This window comes from Branchiostoma belcheri, unplaced genomic scaffold (assembly GCF_001625305.1).
Source record: "Branchiostoma belcheri isolate BF01 breed outbred unplaced genomic scaffold, Haploidv18h27 scaffold3, whole genome shotgun sequence".
NCBI classification, from domain to species: domain Eukaryota; kingdom Metazoa; phylum Chordata; class Leptocardii; order Amphioxiformes; family Branchiostomatidae; genus Branchiostoma; species Branchiostoma belcheri.
The window spans coordinates 7,236,271-7,256,845 of NW_017803909.1; the positions used below are offsets into that span (position 1 = coordinate 7,236,271).

The 20,575-nt window shown below is 43.2% G+C and overlaps 3 protein-coding genes across 3 annotated transcripts in view; 1 reads left to right on the forward strand and 2 right to left on the reverse strand.

Annotated features, from left to right (window-relative positions):
* Positions 1-847: 847 nt before the first annotated feature.
* LOC109473984 (sodium-dependent phosphate transport protein 2B-like) lies at positions 848-9,835 on the reverse strand. Its single transcript, XM_019774177.1, has 10 exons — positions 9,739-9,835; positions 9,122-9,236; positions 5,657-5,782; positions 4,849-4,995; positions 4,324-4,505; positions 3,720-3,842; positions 3,338-3,457; positions 3,065-3,140; positions 2,530-2,734; positions 848-2,196 (listed from the first exon to the last, which is right to left on the reverse strand). The coding sequence occupies exons 1-10, from the start codon at positions 9,787-9,789 to the stop codon at positions 1,509-1,511; spliced, it is 1,833 nt and encodes a 610-aa protein (XP_019629736.1). The 5' UTR covers positions 9,790-9,835; the 3' UTR covers positions 848-1,508.
* A 1,882-nt stretch (positions 9,836-11,717) lies between these two features.
* LOC109473985 (sodium-dependent phosphate transport protein 2B-like) lies at positions 11,718-17,361 on the reverse strand. The gene is made up of 11 exons (XM_019774178.1): positions 17,328-17,361; positions 17,004-17,090; positions 16,662-16,776; positions 15,942-16,067; positions 15,517-15,663; positions 15,207-15,388; positions 14,621-14,743; positions 14,256-14,375; positions 13,791-13,866; positions 13,321-13,525; positions 11,718-12,536 (listed from the first exon to the last, which is right to left on the reverse strand). Exons 2-11 carry the CDS (start codon positions 17,064-17,066, stop codon positions 11,849-11,851), a joined length of 1,845 nt encoding a protein of 614 aa, XP_019629737.1. The 5' UTR covers positions 17,067-17,090; positions 17,328-17,361; the 3' UTR covers positions 11,718-11,848.
* A 949-nt stretch (positions 17,362-18,310) lies between these two features.
* The window catches only part of LOC109473418 (aminopeptidase N-like), a 12,401-nt gene continuing 10,136 nt past the window's right edge, over positions 18,311-20,575 (forward strand). Inside the window, exons 1-4 of the mRNA XM_019773278.1 lie at positions 18,311-18,524; positions 19,125-19,362; positions 19,703-19,847; positions 20,103-20,250. Coding sequence (XP_019628837.1) covers positions 18,342-18,524; positions 19,125-19,362; positions 19,703-19,847; positions 20,103-20,250 — 714 coding nt within the window. The 5' untranslated portion in view covers positions 18,311-18,341. The remainder of the gene's footprint in view (positions 18,525-19,124; positions 19,363-19,702; positions 19,848-20,102; positions 20,251-20,575) is intronic.

The following is a 20,575-nucleotide window of genomic DNA, read 5'->3' on the forward strand; positions in this document are numbered from 1 at the left end:
GCTGGCTCAGCTCAGGTCCAGGTCATACACGAGTCAGACTACCCCTGGCATCTTGCTGCGTTCCTTCTGAGACGCTGGAATCTTGTTAGGGACGGATCAGGAAAGGTTGTAACAGCAAGGGGTGGGTTGATTAGTGTGAAAATGATGCAGGTGAAATTTGTTGTAGCGACAATTCGAGCAAATTATTGTTTTATTTTGGTCTCTTCGTTTTGATTGCTTGGTTGTTGACTGTCAGTTTGTTTGTCTTTTGCTTCATGTGGCGATGAGTATAGTATGACCCAGGGCCCCATGTATCTCTTAAATGGATGGTCCCTTGAAATCAGTTTGGGAAAACTTACTTTTGTAGCTAAAAGGAACGGGTTGAAGTTTTGTTGTTAAAAAGCACGTACTAGTACTTTCATCCACCAAAATGATCTTCACCAAATTGATGAGGCACAAGATGAAATGTTTCTCATTATTTATTTTCATAATGAAACCATTTAGGGTATTTAATGGAACCTCTGGAACAAACGTGTAAAAATACAAAAGTGTTTGTTACGTGCAATGTAGGTCTCTATGTATGACGTTCTCAATGGGTATACGTAGTATCATCAACGATATATAGCAGCAAAACAAATCGGTATCGCCATGTCATATCATGTCTCATCTTATAGCAATCCTGGAATAATTTATATCATATACAGTCATTCAATATTACTAATCATACAAATACACTAACTTGCTGTATATCATCTTTACATGTATATTAAAGTACTAAGTACTTTAGGAAGTAGTTTGAAACCGATATACAGTTACAAAACTGTAAGCATATCACAGATAAAATAAAGAACAACAAACGTCTATGTGCGTGGATGATAATGATAAATACATGGTAAATATGAGTAAGTTTACAGAACTAAATAGATACATATGAATATAACGTAACATGTTATGAATGGAAAACAGAAAACTACCAAACGAGACAAAGGCTACATGTCAAAACAAGATAAGATAATTTAGATTGCAATTTAATATTGGCAAGTAAATGAATAAATAACTATTATAACTAAACACTGTACCGAAGTACTTGCATGGTGTATAGTATTTTGTCCCGAGATTGCCTCCTTGCAACTTTTCCCGACTCGCAATTTTCGTGTATACTAACTGTTAGTACTATATTGTATATTGTACTGTCCTCTGTCATGCGTGACAGGAACTTGTGGAGACAATACATGGTGTCACCTGATTAGGATGAACTGAACTATATTGTATCAAGTGGTCGTATATCCCACACAAAGTGATATGGCATTTTCCCAAATCAGACGACTTTGGAAGTAGTTCGTTTTCTTTTCTTTTTGTGTCTTTAAAGATATTGCTTGTGTAGTGCTATAGCAATCAACGAAACATTTTTGGATACCATGCAAAGGGATATAAGAAAAGAATGGATTGAAGTTTCCCTTTACTGCTCCCACATTCCTTCGAATATTCTATATTTAATTTCTATATACAATTTAGAAACGTTTACAACTTTACAGCCGGGTGGATTCCATGACTTGCTCTGTAACAAAGCCGGGATTGTCGATCTCAATCCTTTCCTCGTTTTCCTCTCTTTCCGCACCTTTCTTTTTGCAGCATCCCGTAAAAATCCTATCGTAGGGCTCAAGTGAGTGTAGGGCGAGGGGGAGGAAGTCCCACGTGCGCAGTTTCTTCGGAAGCCAGTTGGGGCGTTTTGTTTGTAATATGTTGACGACAACAACGACCAAAGCGAAGGCCAGGAGTGGCACCCCAACCCCCACAAGAGCCTCCCACCCCGCGACAGACAGTCCGAAAATTGCCGCCGGTAAGAGGAAGAACATCAGAATGAGATAGACGATGGCAAACCAGCGGTACTTTGCTGTCGTGTTGCCGAGCTTCTTGGCCAAACCGATGGGAACGTTCCTGAGAGGCGGTAGCGGGTACCACAGGATGATCCCGGACACGTTGAAGAAGAAGTGACACAGCGCCAGTTGGAGAGACCTGACCAGACCGTCTCCGGAAGATGCCAGCGCGGCCAGGATGGCGGTGGTGGTGGTGCCGATGTTGGCTCCGAGGGTCAGAGGGTACGCCCGTTTGAGGTTGACCACGCCGATCGCGATGAGAGGGGTGAGGGCTGAGGTGAAGATGGAGCTACTCTGGACCAGGAACGTCATCCCGGCACCGAGAATGATGATCAGATACCTGTGAAACAAACATAACAGATAAGACAACATGCCATATATGAACAAGAACTTGCAGGCAACATGACGCGTCTTCTATGCTGTGATAGAAGATGTCATTGCTCACAATGGTCTGATCCTTGCACTCCATCATAAAGCTCTCTTAGAGATCAGTAGATTTACCATCAAAAATTGAGTCATCTGTTACTATTACTACTTCAGAATCTACTGATATGACTGCCAAATATATGGAAAACAGGGCATTATATAATGTCTCCCATAACATTACAGAATCAACCAATGTATGAAAAGCAGATCCGCACAGATAGATGAGCGGATCTCATATCATATTTACCCGGTCAGGTACTTCCCCACTTTGGTGGGCAGTTCTGCGTGCACGGCCTTTTTGATGACCTTGGCCAGTGCTCCCTTCAGGATGCTGTGGAGAAGTTTGACGATACAGGCGAGACAGACGCACAGGATGAGCAGCGCCGCCACCAGCAGGATCACTCCCACCAGGGTGTCGTTCCACAGGTTCACCTGTGCGAACAGGTACTGACCTGAAACAACGAACAGTTTAAACGCTTTAGGAAAATTGTGTACGGCGAACACAAGATCAAATTGGATAAAGAATAACATCTTAGGCGATCTTCTATTCAATGTCGTTTTTCCTTCATTTAATTTCAGGAAATGGTCCTTTGGAAAAGACTTTTAGCGAATGCAAATTGTAGATGTTTATCATCAAAATTCAAAACTTACTCATCGTTAATCGTACTTTGGGGAGTATGCATCTAATGCATGTATGTATGCATGTATGTGTGCATTCAGTGTTATTTTCGTAATCAATGTTAGGCAATGGTATTTGAGTCGTAACCGGAATGGTTTCTTACATTGATGCTTCCACGCGCTGGTGGTGACGTTTTCTGTGATGGTCCAGTTGTAGGTACCGTTGCTGAAGAATGTTACCTAACAAACAGGCAGACAGAAATATGCTTGCGTTAACAAATCATCGTCAAAGGTCTCATGTTAAGACAAACCAAAAACATGCCTTGATATGACCTGAAGAAGTACCTCAGCAAATGGTCAAACTATCTCTTAGACGGTCTCCTTGAAACAAAAAAAGCAAATTCTTCAGCTGTGGTCTACAGGAAACATGTGCTTACCTGCTCCTCTGTTGTGTTGACCAGCACCAGAGGACCAGTCTTGCAGTACCGCTTCAGCAGGCTCAGCTCTGCAGCACCCTCCTGGTTCTGAGCGATGTCGGTGATGACTCCCTTGTCAATCTGAAATGTAGTTTACATGTGCCATTATGTCAACTGTGTATCTCATAAACTGCAGAAGTTTATAGAGAAACTAAAAATTGGATATTATACAAAAAAATGAGAGGGAGGGGAACGATGACAAAGAAATGAACAAAGAAAACATACAGATTTATGCTGATTGTTAGTTCTAACCATACTTATAGAGAGTTAGGTTAACTGGCATTCATTCACCCAATGTTGAAGACAAACAAAAGTGGAGGGAGAAAAATGTCAGTGTACTCACCTCTACAATCAGCTTAGTGAAGGGCTCGGTGATGACCTTCAGCAGCTTGATCTCACCGACTCCGGTAAAGTGGAAGGAGTCTACGATGGCGGTCGACAGTCGGAAGAGGTAGTGGGACGCAGCCTGGAGGCACGACATAATGTTTATCCATAACCATTCGTGAAAGATTTGACGATATTCTGTCACAAGTCGTGTACAATTGACGCTTCCTCTTTGATTTGATATGTTTACCGAAGGAAAAATATAGATTTTGCTCTGTTTCCAGCCTTCTTCTTCTTCTCCATAGCAATAAGGTCAATGACCTGAACCAGATAGTCTATCACCATGGTAACTGGTGTTGGGCTACATCATGTTGCAATTTTATAGCAGGAGGGATTCAGACTCCTGTCTGGCCATATATATGAATGTGTTGAGTAAGAATGAACAGCAGACCATATGCGAAGGTAAACATTATGCATTTGCTTTGCGAATGTTACCTTCCTAGTTGTGACTACCCTCCCATGTCGACATTACATTATCGCTTTTCGTCGAAAGAATTACTCCAAAGATTATATCAACAAGTATTATAATCTATACATCTGGCGTTCGGTCATCGATCACTCACCTCCAGTGGAAGGAGAACAATCACACAGAGCCAGTTGAACATGTCGTGTATCGTGGCCCCAGCGAACGCCCTGCGGAACTCGTTCCTGTCGCCAGAGTGGCCCAGGGACACGATGGTGTTGGTGACCGAAGTTCCGATGTTGGACCCCATGATGATGTAGATGGACTGTTCCACCTCCAATACTACGTAGTAGAGCAAACAATGATATCAGTTGTGTTAAATGGTAACAGTAGTTACCTTCGCCAAGAAGGTTATGTTTTGAGAGGTGTATGTGTGTGTGTGTGTATGTGTGTGTATGTGTGTTTGTGTGTGTGTGTCTGTGGACACGATAACTTGAGAAGGCTTAGATGGATGATACTTGGTAGGTGGGTCGGGGAACTCTAGTTGTATCTGTTCCAGTTTCAGCCGACTTATCGCATTTGCAACACAGTAATACAAAAGGCATTCTATCTCTGAGTGGGGACAGTTGACAAGTTTGCGAGGAAGTTCTGAAAAGGACTTCGTGAAGCTACAGAGGACACTTACTTCCGGCGCCGACCATGGACACCACGATGGAGGTTGAGGTTGATGAGCTCTGCACCAGAACCGTCACCAGAACTCCGATCATCAGACCGCAGACAGGGTTCCTCAACAACTCGTTCTGAGCAAACAGCTCGCCGGCAGCTTTACCACCTGGGGAATAAAATCATTTATTATGTTTACCGAAGGAAACATATTGTTTTTGCTCTCTTTCTTCTTCTTCTCCGAACCAATAAGTTCAATGACCTGAACCAGATGTCTGTCACCATAACTAGTGTTGGGTTACGTCATGTTGCAATTTTGTAGCAGGAGGGATTTAGACCATATACCACTAGTACTTTATATGAAACAGAGCAGACTATATGCGAAGGTAAACATTATGTATTTGCTTTGCAAAAGTTACCTTTCTAGTCTATTTATTAGTATGTTTGAGAGCACGACTTCAAAAGCAAAAAATACACATTAGGCCACAGCGAGTAATTTTTATGGATGACATCCGCAAGCGCATTAATTCTCGCCTGATTTTGGGGGGAAAACAAGAAGTTGTCTTGCCCTCTGACGGTGGTCAACATGCTGAAAATGTTGTAAATGCCTATCGGTCCTCGTTTAACTAGGCTATATATGACCTCAAATTTATAAATGAAAGAATCTTGTTTTCTTGCCCACCTTGTTTTTTTCGCCCTATCGCATTAGATTTGGAGTCTGCGGAGGATATCGTCCATAAAATTTACTTGCTGTGGCCTTATTCTGATGTTCGTATGCACCCAAGCAAATGCTTTATTGTTCTGAAGATACAGAAAGTCCGCTAGCTTACCCAAGAGTCTGAAGGCGCTGCTGAGGAAGTCCAGTGAACAGATGAACATGTAGAGCAGCCCGAGGAGCAGGACCGGCTTCAGGAACCACAGAACCACGCGCTCCACCTTCCCACAGCCCGTCAGTTCTACAAACACAAGGAAATGCCAGTCAGACATATCATAACATGAAAGTTCATCTTTGTTGGTACAAATCATTATGGAATAAAGACACCACTACAACGTTATAATGGTAAACCCATGCCACATACTTGATCATACTGGGTGAGGCTGATGGACACCGTCCTATGCATTGGCTAATACCTTTGTGGCATCATCTGTGTTTCGATGGATGATAGGCCTCAATAAGGGACGGCCGAGAAACTAATGCTTCGGTCACATTTTCAACCCGGGGCCCGAGCGGGCTGTTTCGATTACTAGTAACGAAAAATCAACAACTTATATCAATAATATACGCAAATAGTTCCCATTGCCAATTGTTTCAACTTCTTTGCGCTTTGTTGTCGTTTATATCATACTTTTCGTTCCATAAGACTGCCAGCCAGGGCCCCGCTTTTTTGGAAAAAGTTTTCAAAGAACTTGACTTGAACGATGTGCTAACGTTAAATTTAGAAAAAATTGATTTCTCGTCTTTCACACAGGCTAGAATCTGTTTTAACTATTCGGTCAAATGTGCGCATTTCATTTTATTCCTGCTGTTCCCGTTTCTAAGTCAAAAAGGAATGTGTAATTACAACAAACGCGGCACATTATCGTCTGAAGCATTAAGGTACTGCGGCCACGCGCCGTCAGAGGTTGTTCGACAACACACCAGCCTGTAAGTCTGTACAAAGTTCACCCGTGCTGTACCTGTACAAAGTTCACCCTTTCCTGCGTTCCTATTGGCTAGTATGGACTGAATGAAGAGTGAGTGTTTTCTGCGTGATTGGTCAGCATATTTGAAACAATACATGCGCACTGTTGTATCGGTTACCTCAATTGAGGTGTCAATACTTTGCCTAGAACGATATCGCTGACAAAGCAATACATAGCGAGGCCTTGTGTCGTCAAACGCCCCAAAAGCATCGCCATTGCCCTATAATACGGATATATGCAGTGAAGATAAGTTATGGGTATTCAATGTACAATTGACTGACTGAAATTTAAGAGAATGTACGTGTGCGACAAGCAACCCGAACAAAGTCTCTTATATGTTAGTTATATCAGAGGACGAAATAGATCCGAAGGCAATGCTTTCCGCCAGTGTTTTACTTTTCCTTACTGTCTGGTACATGGTACGACATGAGTCGTAATGTAAATATTGAAAAACTGAAATGGACTTAGGGTACATTGATTAATATCAAATTATTACAAGATTTTCAGCGCCGGTAAACAGGTCATTATTTGACCTGTGCCATGGCCCTTTTTTGGCTTTATTTGACGTTTGCGCAGGTGCGCTGACCCATGTCTGACACCTATTGCCTCTTCAGAGCAACGGCAAACACTCCAGACAACTTGGTTTGATAAGTCTGAGATGATATATCAATGTGGACAATGACACAACGGTCAGGTGATAGAATCCTTGGCCTTAATCGGTCAGATCCTTGGCCTCAATCGGTCAGATCAAATTTATGAACCGTTTCACCTGACAATCTTCCCTTGCGCTTTCTAGGTCTTGTGGACAGGTCATTGTCCTGCCCCATGGTCCTTTTTTTTACTATATATGGCGTTTGCAAAGTCGTGCTGACCCGAATCTGACGCTTCAGGCTTGTCTCGTCAAAGTTTAAGCAAACAACTTGGTTTTATTACTTTAAGACTATATTTATAGCGAAGCACCCAGGTAAGCAGACGATAGAATCCTTCACCTTAGACAGTCAGATCACATTTACGTAACATGTTACAGATAAGAGTTGAGAGCCGCAAATGTTTGGAGCGGAGAAACTAATGAAATAGACCTGTCAGCGGACAGTTTTACAACCAGTGCAAACCAGTTTTTGGTGGTGCATACAGGTTTTACAGGTGCATACTTCCTCCACGTGATGTAGGAGTGGAGCGCACGTGAACGAAGGAAGGTGCCATTATTTCTTGAACACCGGGAAAATGTTGCCTCACAAACTTTTTTTCTGGTGTAAAAGTGTATTTGCTAACGCATGAAAATTCACTTGCAAGCGGACTATTTGATATTCTGGACTGCATGCTGTTTTTTCTGTTGTGTTTGTCGCGTTTATCAACTTTACGCCCATTTCCCGGTGCCTAACCCTACGTTGTTTGCAGTATGGCGACCACTGGTATGTTGGTCACTGGAAGTCACTCATGCGCGCATAGCAGCAGTCAGCCCGTCTGTTTGTTCTGCTTTGTGCCACAGCAAACATGCTCACGAGCTATATACAACCCTGCCACCACATATCGCACACAGAAGTGTTTGCCTTTGTCTTTCCAGGTAAAAGCGCCAAAATCTTGGCGCGCTATACGGCAACCTTGCCATTCCTTACGATACTGGGTACGAAGTGTATCAGATCGGTTACAGTTCACACAAAAATGTTCAATATTTAAACTAACGTACGCCGCCGCAGATTTCTCGTTACCAGCGCTATCTCTAGCTGCTGTGATGACTGTACTGGGGAGTTCAGTCATTGACAAATGTATGCCGAAGAACTATGTACAAGTAAGACTACGAACATTACCAATCGAATTTCGTCACATATATATTTTAAATATACATTCAAATCCATGAAAAACCATGTGGCCCGCAGACATCTCCAAACACAGGTGAAGGTGAACATGACAAGAGGACCCCAGAAAGCGTCTACCGGTGGCCTGGCCAATCTTCATTGGTTTGCTTAAAACTTTTCTGGTCACTGGGATCTTACAGCGACCGCAACCCACATGTAAACACAACGAAGAGGGTTCTTTCCAATTTGTCTTCCCGATGGTAATGAGTCTTACAATCGGATGCGAGTATCAACCATAATGATGAGGTCACATTTCCCACACGGGGGCCGGCCGGGCAGCTTTTGGGAACGAAAACTACGACACAAAAGACAACAAAACTCATAAAAGCTCTTAATAACAATCATGGGCTCTATTTCTATATATTCTGGATATGAATCGTTAATTTTCGTTCATACAAACAGCCCGACCGGGCCCCGGTCTGGAAATGTGACCTGAGCATAAGCCATCGTTGACAGGTATTTTGGTCCTTCTTAGCCTTTAACTTAAATCTATTTATAGGATCCGATGAAACATATGTCGAGAGAATTGCTAGAGGTTAAAAAGAACGTATTTCACGCACTGGCCCAAGCAGTTTGTACTGAAAACCATATTGGACTGAAAACATGCTGTACAATCGACCTGTGCCAAATTGCCAATTTAATCGTCAACTTCATAAAAATTTAACTGAAGGAAAAATGACGAATGACGGCCTCCCCTCTATTTCCCGAACAAGCTGTAAAATGCAGTTGAGGGACGGCTGAGAAATCGGCACTTACCGGACCAAGGGACGGTGTCATCCTTCAAATCAGGGACATTCCACGGGTCGAACTCTTCTTCCTCAACGATCTTTGTCTTGTCGTCCCCGTCAACGACAATGGCCACTTCATTTTCCTGAAAAGAAGAAGAAAAGCAAAACATGAAAAAAAATGTAAACAAATTGATGACTTGGTTAATTGTTTAGAAAGGCTGTACGAACCTCGGAAGCTACACACCGCAATTTCAATTTCCAAGCACAAATCGAGATTTATTAATATCAAAACAGTATATCACGCCCTGCTCCCAAAAATTGCTTGAAACAATATCTGTCTTGAAACGTATTAGTTGTTGATCAACTTTTTCCTACAGTGTGCATCTAGGACCTTCAGGCTGCAGGACTGAACATCACCACCGCCTGGGTGGCAACCAGAGACAGGCAGACCTGGAGGGCCGTATGCAGAGGGGCTATGCCCCCTGAAGGGGCATGCGGAGCTGAGTGAGTGAGTGAGTGAGTGAGTGAGTGAGTGAGTGAGTGAGTGAGTGAGTGAGTGAGTGAGTGAGTGAGTGAGTGAGTGAGTGAGTGAGTGAGTGAGTGAGTGAGTGAGTGAGTGAGTGCATCCAGAGATAAAGTACTCACGGTGTACACTGGAGGCTGCTCCTTGCTTCTTTTGTCGGTGCCTTTCCCCATGACGAAACAGCCAGAGCCACTACAGTGCTTCTAGTAGAACTAACGCAAGTCTAGAAAAAAGGGCACAAGAAAACAGTTACTCAAGGAACTCGATAGATTTTTATGACTGTTAAACCTCTAAAGTACCATCCGTTGTCTTGGCCTTTGAGACCAAGACCAAGCTAAGAGAAGGTGTGACAGTATAGAGAGTAAAAAAAAAATGATCAAGACAAAGTGTGGATTTCGCGGGACATTTCTAGAGATCAAAGCTGTTGTTTGGGAAACCATATCTACCTGAAAAACTAGAATCTAAATCAACAAGTTGCCAAGTAAAAATGCATAGCAATGCTCTTTGGGCACAAAAAAACGCCCCGTCTTCATTAACATAGAAACAAATGGATAGATTTTAAGCTATTTTGATAATTTGTAGACTGTTACTAAACGTCCGTACTATACTCACCTGTTCTCTGCCAGACACTGTGCTGGGCGGGAGACTGCGTGCCGCTATATGCAAACACAGAGAGGCTCCTGCACGCGTCATTAGAGGGAACACTGGGCCTGTCACCCCGCCTCCATCCATGGGCTTCACGTGGAGGCAGAGTGTGGCGGGGGTGGACAAAAGGTGCGTCTGAAATACAGGTGTGCTATTGGTCCGCGCCAACTCGGCTGACACTGTGAATTGACGTTACGTGTACTTTGCCCCCGAGTTGCCCTGTCCCTCTGACTAACATATTATAAGCGCGTTGGGAGAACTGCTCGTGTCCTGGATTGCACTCAAAGACTTCATTACCACCACCGCCAGACTTTGCACAGGTGAATAGGTGAAACGCCACGGTTGACAAATAAAATAACAGAACAATGGACTTGTTTGCAAACAAGCTATATTTCAAATAGTTTGGTCACTTCTTAGATGGTCAATTTTGGAAGGCTTCAGGGCCAGCTGATGCAATTCTCTTTTTCCTTGATTGACTACGTTGCTATACAAGCAATTGAAAATGAACAAGTCTGGAATTTGGGGAACATCGGAACATTAGACGGCAAATGAACAAGAACGTTATTTCTTCATTCCCGTATTAAAGTATGCCTACTGTACAGTATTCACTTCACTAGCAACAAGAAGACTGTGCGTACTTGCACCTAGTAGAGGTCCACATGTAAACTTCTAAGTTCACCTGTTCACCTTATGCAAAAATAGGTTCTAGGGGATACTAGTTGTAGCCGATAAAACTCATTGAAATGAAAAAAAAAGGTTGCACTTTTGAAAATCTAAGCGTTCTAACTGGTCTAGACCAGTTGCAGAGACAGTTTGAACAGGTGCACACGTCATGCACGTGATGCCGGTGTGTAGCTCTCGTGAACGTCGGAACGTACCATCTCACCAATGGGGTACGAGTAGTTTAAACCTTTCCCCAGTGACATCAATGCATTACTTTATATAACGTTATATGGCGCTCTCTCTCTTTTTTTATAGTCCTTTGTTATTCTGCATGTCACTTTAGCAATCGATGGCGACAAAAAAAGAACTAAATGGCGTTACCTACCAGTGCGAGCTGCCAATCCAATGTTGGCGGGAAAACGGTCTAACCGACTGATTGTTGTGTGAGGGCCACAGTTAGAGACTAGCTGGACATCATTTGCCAACGTTGAAGCAACCACTGTTTGCTCAGCTTTGTGTGGGCTGCTGCCGAAGCAAATACATGTAGATTCCTGTGGTTTACAGCTTCGTTACAATTAGCCACGAGTTAAGTGTTCGTTTTGACATCGCCGAATTAATCGAAGATCCTAAATCTTGCTCCCTTGCTAGCAAACAGCGAGCATTGTTGACAGAAACGGTAGACGGTGCTTGTTCATTTTAATCGATCTAAAAAAAAGGAACCAAACCGCATTGCTATTCAATATATACATACTTGATTAGCATGGTCCGATGGAAGCGAACACGTAATGGTTCAAATGTTTAATTTATTATTATACAGTTCTGAGACAAATATGATATATACAAGTTACATGCCATATATATTTACATAACATGGTAAGTGCATTTACCAGTTTTTTTCCTAATATTTTACTATTTACATAAAATTTACAATTTCGTTATTTCAAGTTCTATTTCCCAAACGAAGCCTGGATTGTCGATTTCCATTTTTTCCTCATTGGTCTGTTTTTGTGCTTCATTCTTCTTGCAGCAGCCAGTCAGAAGCCGATCATAAGGTTCAAGTGAGTGCATAGCAAGGGGAAGGAATTCCCACGTCCGGAGTTTCTTAGGAAGCCAGTTGGGACGTTTTCTTTGCATTATGTTGACGACAGTGATAATCAAAACCAAAAACAGCAGTGGCGCACCAACCCCCACAAGAGCCTCCCACCCCGCGACAGACAGTCCGAAAATTGCCGCCGGTAAGAGGAAGAACATCAGAATGAGATAGACGATGGCAAACCAGCGGTACTTTGCCGTCGTGTTGCCGAGCTTCTTGGCCAAACCGATGGGAACGTTCCTGAGAGGCGGTAGCGGGTACCACAGGATGATCCCGGACACGTTGAAGAAGAAGTGACACAGCGCCAGTTGGAGTGACCTGACCAGACCGTCTCCGGAAGATGCCAGCGCGGCCAGGATGGCGGTGGTGGTGGTGCCGATGTTGGCTCCGAGGGTCAGAGGGTACGCCCGCTTGAGGTTGATCACGCCGACCGCGACTAGAGGGGTGAGGGCTGAGGTGAAGATGGAGCTACTCTGGACCAGGAACGTCATCCCAGCGCCGATCAGGATAACCAGATACCTGCAGACGGGTGGAATATACATGAAATCATGCTGCAAAACGTATGAAATCACGGTGATGAAATATTTTTATTTATTTATTTATTTGGCTTACAAAGAAGCCAGGGTGTCCCAACTAGTCAGAGACTATTATTAAGGGACACCCTGGGGAGTAGGAAGAAACGTTATACATACATAAAAATACATATTACAATCCAAATACAATAAGAATAATATGTGCTTACAATTATGAAATACATATTGGTGATGAAATACTATCCTCGCAATGGACCAGAATGTTTCATTTAGATTTTATACTAATACAAGAGGGAAAAAAAGAGAAAAAAGAGAAAAATTATCTTTAGTGATGGATACCTATGCTCAAACACTAGTTCGCAGAGTTCCAAAAACCGTTCTGTTAAACTCAATGTTTGGCTCTGGCTCATTGAAGCCAAAAAGATTTCTGCGAAATGTTTATATTATTGGCAAAGTGAATTTCAATGGTGATAGAACCAATCAATTTTTTTTATTATATTCCAACATGTAGTCACAAGACGTTGTGACGGCACACTCAAGTTATTTCAACTTATATTAATGCCGCCACTTGCACAGGGGACAATACAGTACTCATTTTCACCTGAGCGAAGTGAGGAAAGTCGTGTAAAGTGCCTTTCCCAAGGGCACAAGATCGGTGACATGTCAGGACTCGAACCCGGGACCTCTTGGTTCCGAGTCGAGCACTCTGTTGTTACGCCACAGGACCCCACCAATCAATTGACAGCATCGATATAAATCGGACAGCCTACCCTGTCAAACATTTCCCCGCCTTGGTGGGCAGTTCTGCGTTGACTGCTTTTTTGATGACTCTGGCCAGCTGACCCTTGAGGATGCTGTGGAGAAGTTTGACGATGCAGGCGAGACAGACGCACAGGATGAGCAGCGCCGCCACCAGCAGGATCACTCCCACCAGGGTGTCGTTCCACAGGTTCACCTGCGCGAACAGGTACTGACCTGAAAAAACAAAGTTCAAACGCTTTAGCAAAATTGTGTACAGCGAACACATATCTAGTCGGGTGAAGCGATTCCACGATGTTGTGTTTCAGATGAGTCTGGTTATTATTGCTATCAAGTCTGACAATATGCTTCTGAAATATGCATTTGCTTGCACAAACCACATCATAGTGCGTGGTACTTTAAGGCTAGTTACAGTCACAAACTAATAGTAATAAGAGAACAGAAGGTTAAGTTTGTGGGCTATGAATAGAGTCTTTCTTACATTGATGCTTCCATTCACTGGTGGTGGCGTTTTCTGTGCCGTTGTAGTTGTAGGTACCGTTGCTGAAGAAAGCCACCTAAGAAACGAACGCAGAGAGACAATGTATAAGCATTTGCCAGCACAAGTTCGTAGGTGATTATTAAATCTTGATCCGTTTTAAATTTGTTTTCCTATCAGACTAAGAATCTGTTACTATGTTTACAGAAGGAAGACATATTGTTTTTGCATTGTTTCCTTCTCCAAACCAATAAGGTCAATGACTTGAACCAGACATCGGTCACCATGGTAGCTAGTGTTGGGTTACATCATGTTGCAGTTTTATAGCAGGAGGGATTTAGACTCCTGTCTGGTCATATCGTATATGAATGTGTTTGAGTAAGAATTAACAGAGCAGACCATATGAGAAGGTAAACATAATGCAGTTGCTTTGCAAGTGTTACGTTTCTAGTTGATTCTTGTGCTTACCTGCTCTTGTGTTGTGTTGACCAACACGAGCGGGCCAGTCTTGCAGTACCGCCTCAGTAGACTCAGGTCCTCCGCACCTTCTTCGTTCTTAGCGATCTCAGTGATGACATCCTTATCAATCTGAAACATTGATATTAGTTTTAGATAAACCTTACTCATGCATCTAATAGGAAGACAGCTTTCATCACATAGTATCTAAATTCAGGATGTACTTTTGAGTACGAAAGTTCAATAAAAAATCCTCCTTTCTTCCACCAATTGTCACAATTTTTGTCACAATTTTCTATGCTTGCAAGGCAGTGCAATTGAAACATGTACATAGACTTCTAAGATGTGAGTCTTTATGTATCAAAGATTGTACGAACCTCCACGATCAGCTTGGTGAAGGGCTCGGTGATGACCTTCAGCAGCTTGATCTCGCCGACCTCGCTTAGAGAGAAGGTGTTGATGATGGCAGACGACAGGCGAAGGAGATACTTAGACGCCATCTGAAAGATAAGATACAACAGTTCGTCAATCAGTCTTTCAGCGTTTTGGTAGCACCTTCGATATAACAGTTACAAAGTAACCAGTTTGATTTATTGAAGTTGCATCAGTGCAATACACGTGGGACACAGGTAGCTGTTGCTGGTGTTGTGTCCCACACGAAGAAACGAATACTGCACAGACAATACTCATTTTCACTTGAGTTTAGTGGGAAAGTCGTGTAAAATGCTTTCCCAAGGGCACAAGATCGGTGGTATATCAGGACTCGAACCAGGGACCAATTGGTTCCAAGTCGAGCACGTTGCCGTTGCACCACACGACCCCGCAAAGTAACCAGTTGGACGCATTTCAATTCAAATTGCTTACAGGAGCCTCTGTTGCTATTGACATAAATATCTGCAGCCAAACACCGCTTTGCGCAACCACCCCATCTCCCACAATAGAGGCATGTTAAACATTACCCACCTCCAATGGCAGGAGAACGATCACACAGAGCCAGTTGAACATATCAAGGATCGTGGCCCCAGCAAACGCCCTGCGGAACTCGTTCCTGTCGCCAGAGTGGCCCAGGGACACGATGGTGTTGGTGACCGAAGTTCCGATGTTGGACCCCATGATGATGTACACACTCTGTTCCACGTCCAGTACTGTACACAAAAATACATGTTGCTGAAAACGGTAACACTAACTCTTCTATAACGAATTTAAAAGTATGGCCACAGCACTGTTATTTGCAAAAAAACTGTCGACCAGAGTGGAACCATTTAACACTTACTTCCGGCGCCGACCATGGACACCACGATGGAGGTTGAGGTTGAGGAGCTCTGTACCAGTACAGTTGCCAGAACTCCGATCATCAGACCGCAAACAGGGTTCCTCAGCAACTCGTTCTGGGAAAACACCTGGCCAGCTGCCTTTCCACCTTCAGGGACATAAATTGGATTTTTTTTAAACGTGACAATGGCATTTGACTTCACAATTTGTAGTAGACTGGTGGTAGCTTCACAAATTCTGTACATATACACTGCTAAAGATCTGGCAAGCGATGGTTACACTACCTATCTGTGAAAACTGTGGCCATGGTAGAAATTCGACAGCTGCGATCACTCTTTTTTTTACTTGAGTCTGTTGGCGAGCATCCTAACACGAAGATTTTGTCGATTCTATTCCAATGTCTAACCAATAGTGTGCGTAGCTTACCCAAGAGTCTGAAGGCGCTGCTGAGGAAGTCCAGTGAACAGATGAACATGTAGAGCAGCCCAAGGAGAAGGACCGGCTTCAGGAACCACAGAACCACGTGCTCCACCTTTCCACAGCCCGTCAGGTCTACACACACAAGGGTAACCAAAGCTTATCACACGAATGTTTCAATGTTTGCAATGCAACTTACTAAACGGTAAAGTACCTCCTTCCGATCGCGAGCAGCACAAGTGACCTCAAATCAAACAAAAACTTTATACCAACTTTCTTGTCTTAGTTATTGAGGGGAATGGGAGGATCAGTGTTTATCTGTAAACGAGATTTGTTGTCCGAATCCCTCAAACGATAGAAGTGCCAGCCAAGCCTGACTGTTCTAACAACGTGTCCGTACAAAGTTCAAATCTCCGACATTTTCATTGGTCACCTAAGTTGTCACGTACCTGACGTCAGCGGGCATGCCTGTAGTGCCTGAATTCAAAAACGTCGACGTCGTGACTCTCTAAGCTCTTAACTAGTACATATATTTGACTCTTTCTAGAGCACGCCAGTTTCGCAGCAGTAGGTTATATTACACTAAACGACCTGTCACACCTAACTTTTGCCCATCTAACTGCAAGCCATGTTTAAAGCTAGAATTTAGCTAAAATGACCCTGCTTTATAAAGCTCTCCCACCACATTGTGTTACATTGTATAAATGACGATGAGAAAACGGCCCTTACCAGACCAGGGGACGGTGTCGTCCTTCAGCTCAGGGACATTCCACGGGTCGAACTCTTCTTCCTCTGCCATCTTGGCCTTTTCTTCCCCTTTCACGACAATGACCACCTCGTTTTTCTGGTAAAATAATCATGGAAAATTGTTCATTACACACGGTACAAGAAAAATAAAAAAAGTAATGCGAACATCACAATAACTTCGATTCATACGCTGTCCTGTTACCGGACTGGAATACCATGATCACCAATAATCGACAATGTGTTGAGTGGCATGGCAATGCATTGTGTGTCCCTAATGTTTCTGTACTGAATGTTTAAGTATATGACAGGTGGCAGCATACTCACAGCAATGCCGGCGTTACATATGGCGGGCCGCTTCTGACTCATGTTGTTCTTGCTTTGTCCCATCTTCGTTAGTTGAGAATGATTGAACTAAACACAAACCAAAATTTAGTTACAAACACGATTACAATCTGGCGGGCAGAAACAGAATGACTTCTTTTCAATAGGTAACTATTTTTGGAAACAAACGGTACATACATGTAGAAATCCATCGAAAACTCATAGAACAACTTCTATAACGAATATCATAAGACGCATGAATGAAAATCTTAAGTGACATGTCTATCTATCAAGGTCGACACAATTCACAATTCAAAATCCTCTTACCCCAAAAGGCCCACTTCGTTGACCGTTACTTGCTCCCGCCCTGCAGCAGTGAAGAATGGGCGCGCTAGTAACAATGTGCCGGGTTTGCCTTGCCGGCTTTTCATGGTCTTCACGTGAAGAGAGAGTGGTGTAGGAGTGGATATAGGTGTGTCCACAATCAAGGCACGTGATTGGTCGACCTGAAAATCACGGAGGATTTCGACCCAGACTTACGTCAGACGTTACTTCAACTGAGTGCGAACTACGGGCGAACAGGAGGTGACGTGTTCCTGTCGTCAAGTAGTACAAAAAGCGTCACCAGCAGCGCTAATCGTTTCTTTATTACAGGTTATAACGTCACCTGCCAGCACTATAAGAGCCTTTTCTTTCATTTGGGATGTCGTGTGACTTCATTGTCCACATAAAAGTACACTAAAATCATATAATAACTCAGAAGTTTCAGACGCATGGATGAAGGGAACATGTAACGACAGCACGTGAACTATCCATAACCTGCGCCTTTATTGCTACAGTAAGCAGAGAAGTAAAAGTATTGTACAAACAATATGTAACTCATTGCAACACCCTTTGTAAGCCATTGTTCCCAATATTTTTTTCTGTCAGGCAAGCCATTGAGGCAGCCATAGTGCACTACCTGTAACCTGTCAGTCTACCTGGGGCTAGTGAAGCTTGCTAGGAAAATACATGTTATATTTTCAGAGGCGGTGGCTTATTTTGTAGGTTTCAAGGGTTTTACATACAAAGTTCGTTCGTACACCTCCCTCCCCCATGTTTTATCATGAACGCACAAGAACGTAATAAAATCAGACAACGAAGTCACACCTCTACGATTGCATGCATTTTTATGAGATTACGTCTAGGAGTATACTGATATACCGTTGAAAAACCTAATCACAAAGCTCTCCTTGTTGACAAGTTTATTTGTAGGACGTGAGCTATAAGACTAAGTATTCTACCTCTTCTCGTTTGCCTGCGGTTCCGTTTGTAACCCTCTTTATTGCCACACGATTCAAAATGTCTGGATTCGCCAAGCGGTACAGTTTCAGGAGCGGGAAGGTTCACGACGAGTCCTGTAAGTTCTACAACGGCGCCCCGCTCGCCATCGCGGCGTGCTGCGTTCTCTTCTGTCTCGGGATCGGGCTGATCATCGGATTTGAGACAGGCAGAGGTGGAGGACAGGTCAGACCGTGGCAACAGGTGGGGCAATTTTGCAGATTTCCATTGTCAAGTTTAACCATGCATGAAAACCATGTTTTATCACACAGAGTGATGATGTAAGATATAAATGTCGAATTCTTTTTCATCACAGGTGCTGTCTTTCTAATATCGATACTTGATAACGTTGGTATTGTTTAGGTAGTGGCAGTGATAACGTATAAGGTTAACTGGTTACTTGATGGCAAGGCAATTCTTTAAGCATTACATCGATCGTCATAAAGTGTTAGTCCTGTTAGACAGGAGCATCGTCGCTTCTACTCTACGTCTTAGTACTTCTTCTTCTCCATTGTGTTTTTTCTTTAAATTTCATTTAATTGTGTTGTATTTTCAAATAAAGTATTCAAAATAAACTACAATACGTTTTTAGTAGATAAATACTACAATTCTTTAAAACACTGCTGTTAGTGCTCTGTCCCCTGTATAATGGTACGGTCAAAAAAGTGGTCGGTTATTCTAATAACCGACCAATTTTGAGGTTACGGCTGATAACCAATGGGAAATAGAGCCTTCTGATTGGTCGACGTGTTCTGGCTATATGGTAAAGTTTAATGTCGCCCTTACCCTTTTTTCAATAATCAGGTCCGACTTCCGGAGTCGCTATTACCCATTCACTATGACGTAGAGCTGCGTGTTGACGTGACGGCGTTCACCGTGGTGGGACAGGTGAACGTCACGCTCAGGTGTGCCACGCCCACCAGGTACGTCATCCTACACGCCGCTGAGCTGGACATCGTGGACGGGGACGCCGCGCCAGGTATTCGGGGCGAAGGTGATGTCGTCACCACCACGAGAATTACCTCCTGGTTTCTCTATGAAGGTACATCTACTTTAGCTTGGGTAACATCCGGATTTTGGCTCCGCAACGATGATTTTTTCGAGCGTTGCGGAGCCCAAATCCGGATGGTACCCAGTCTACATCTACTTCTACAGATCCGGTCTTTCCCTGTCAACGGTTTTCATGGCTATCTACATGTAGATATCCACAAAGGTTATGTTTTTGGTAGCGTTTGTTTCTTTGTAGGTACATGTATGTATGTGTGGTTTAGCACAATAACTGAAGAAGTAGAGCAATACGTAATCAGAAATAAAAGGTAATCTAAACGTGCCTCTGAGCTTACTATGGAGGTTAACATTGTAATCTATCGCTGTGTTGACAGAAAACCAGTTCCTTGTTCTGGAGCTAGATTCGGAACTGACAAAGGGCGCCGTCTATACCGTCAGCCTCAACTTCAGAGGGACGCTGAGAGACGGACTGGTCGGGTTCTACCGGTCTTCGTATGTCAACAAGGACGGACAAACAAGGTGCCGTAGTCTGATATGTAAATCTTTGTGTTTAAGAAATACTCTTATATATATATTTGAAATGTTGGAAAACATCCAGCGCTAACATGGTGATAGAATGTAAAAACTATGTCAAAATTAATGGTGTTGTACCCAGCTGTTACATAATCGGGTGTCTCATGGGATTTACAAAAGGCTTAGACATTTGATAAAATGCCCATAAAGGCAGTAACGGGTATATGGCATTCATATTGCGACAAACAACTGTTTCCACAGATATCTGGCCACGACTCAGATGCAGCCGATGGGAGCCCGGCTGGCGTTCCCGTGTTTTGACGAGCCCGCCTTCAAGGCCACGTTCACGGTGACCCTGGTACACCGGGCCGGGTACACGGCCCTCGCCAACATGCCGCTGGAAAACAACGTGACCAGGTCAACTCATGGTTTCTTCTTTCTCGGGGTATTCTCTTTGTGGTGGGGTTTGGGCTACAATAACATGCATTTTGAATTGATAAAGAAGGGTGTTATTGGTCGTTCATATGTTTATGTAATCTACGAAGAGGTCAGAGTAGAGCTAACTGGGACATGCTGTTTACTATAATAGAAGTTCAGAAATGTCCATTGCTGACCCATACGTCCATGACAATAATGTAACCTTACAGATTTCAATCTATAGCAAAGCACATCACAAAAAATACAAAAACAAGTCTATATATTTTCCCACATCAACTATGTCAATATATATATTG

Bases quoted from the DNA above. Each gene is read 5' to 3' on its own strand.
- LOC109473984 (XM_019774177.1), bottom strand. From the start codon at position 9,789: ATGGGGAAAGGCACCGACAAAAGAAGCAAGGAGCAGCCTCCAGTGTAC. The intron at 5,783-9,121 runs GTAAGTGCCGAT...TTGTGTTTGTAG, and splicing joins TGACACCGTCCCTTGGTCCG to AACTGACGGGCTGTGGGAAG. The intron at 3,843-4,323 runs GTGAGTGATCGA...TCGTGCCTCCAG, and splicing joins TTGTTCTCCTTCCACTGGAG to GCTGCGTCCCACTACCTCTT.
- LOC109473985 (XM_019774178.1), bottom strand. From the start codon at position 17,066: ATGGGACAAAGCAAGAACAACATGAGTCAGAAGCGGCCCGCCATATGT. The intron at 15,389-15,516 runs GTAAGTGTTAAA...TTTTGTGTACAG, and splicing joins GTCCATGGTCGGCGCCGGAA to TACTGGACGTGGAACAGAGT. The intron at 14,376-14,620 runs GTTCGTACAATC...TCAATGTTTCAG, and splicing joins TCACCAAGCTGATCGTGGAG to ATTGATAAGGATGTCATCAC.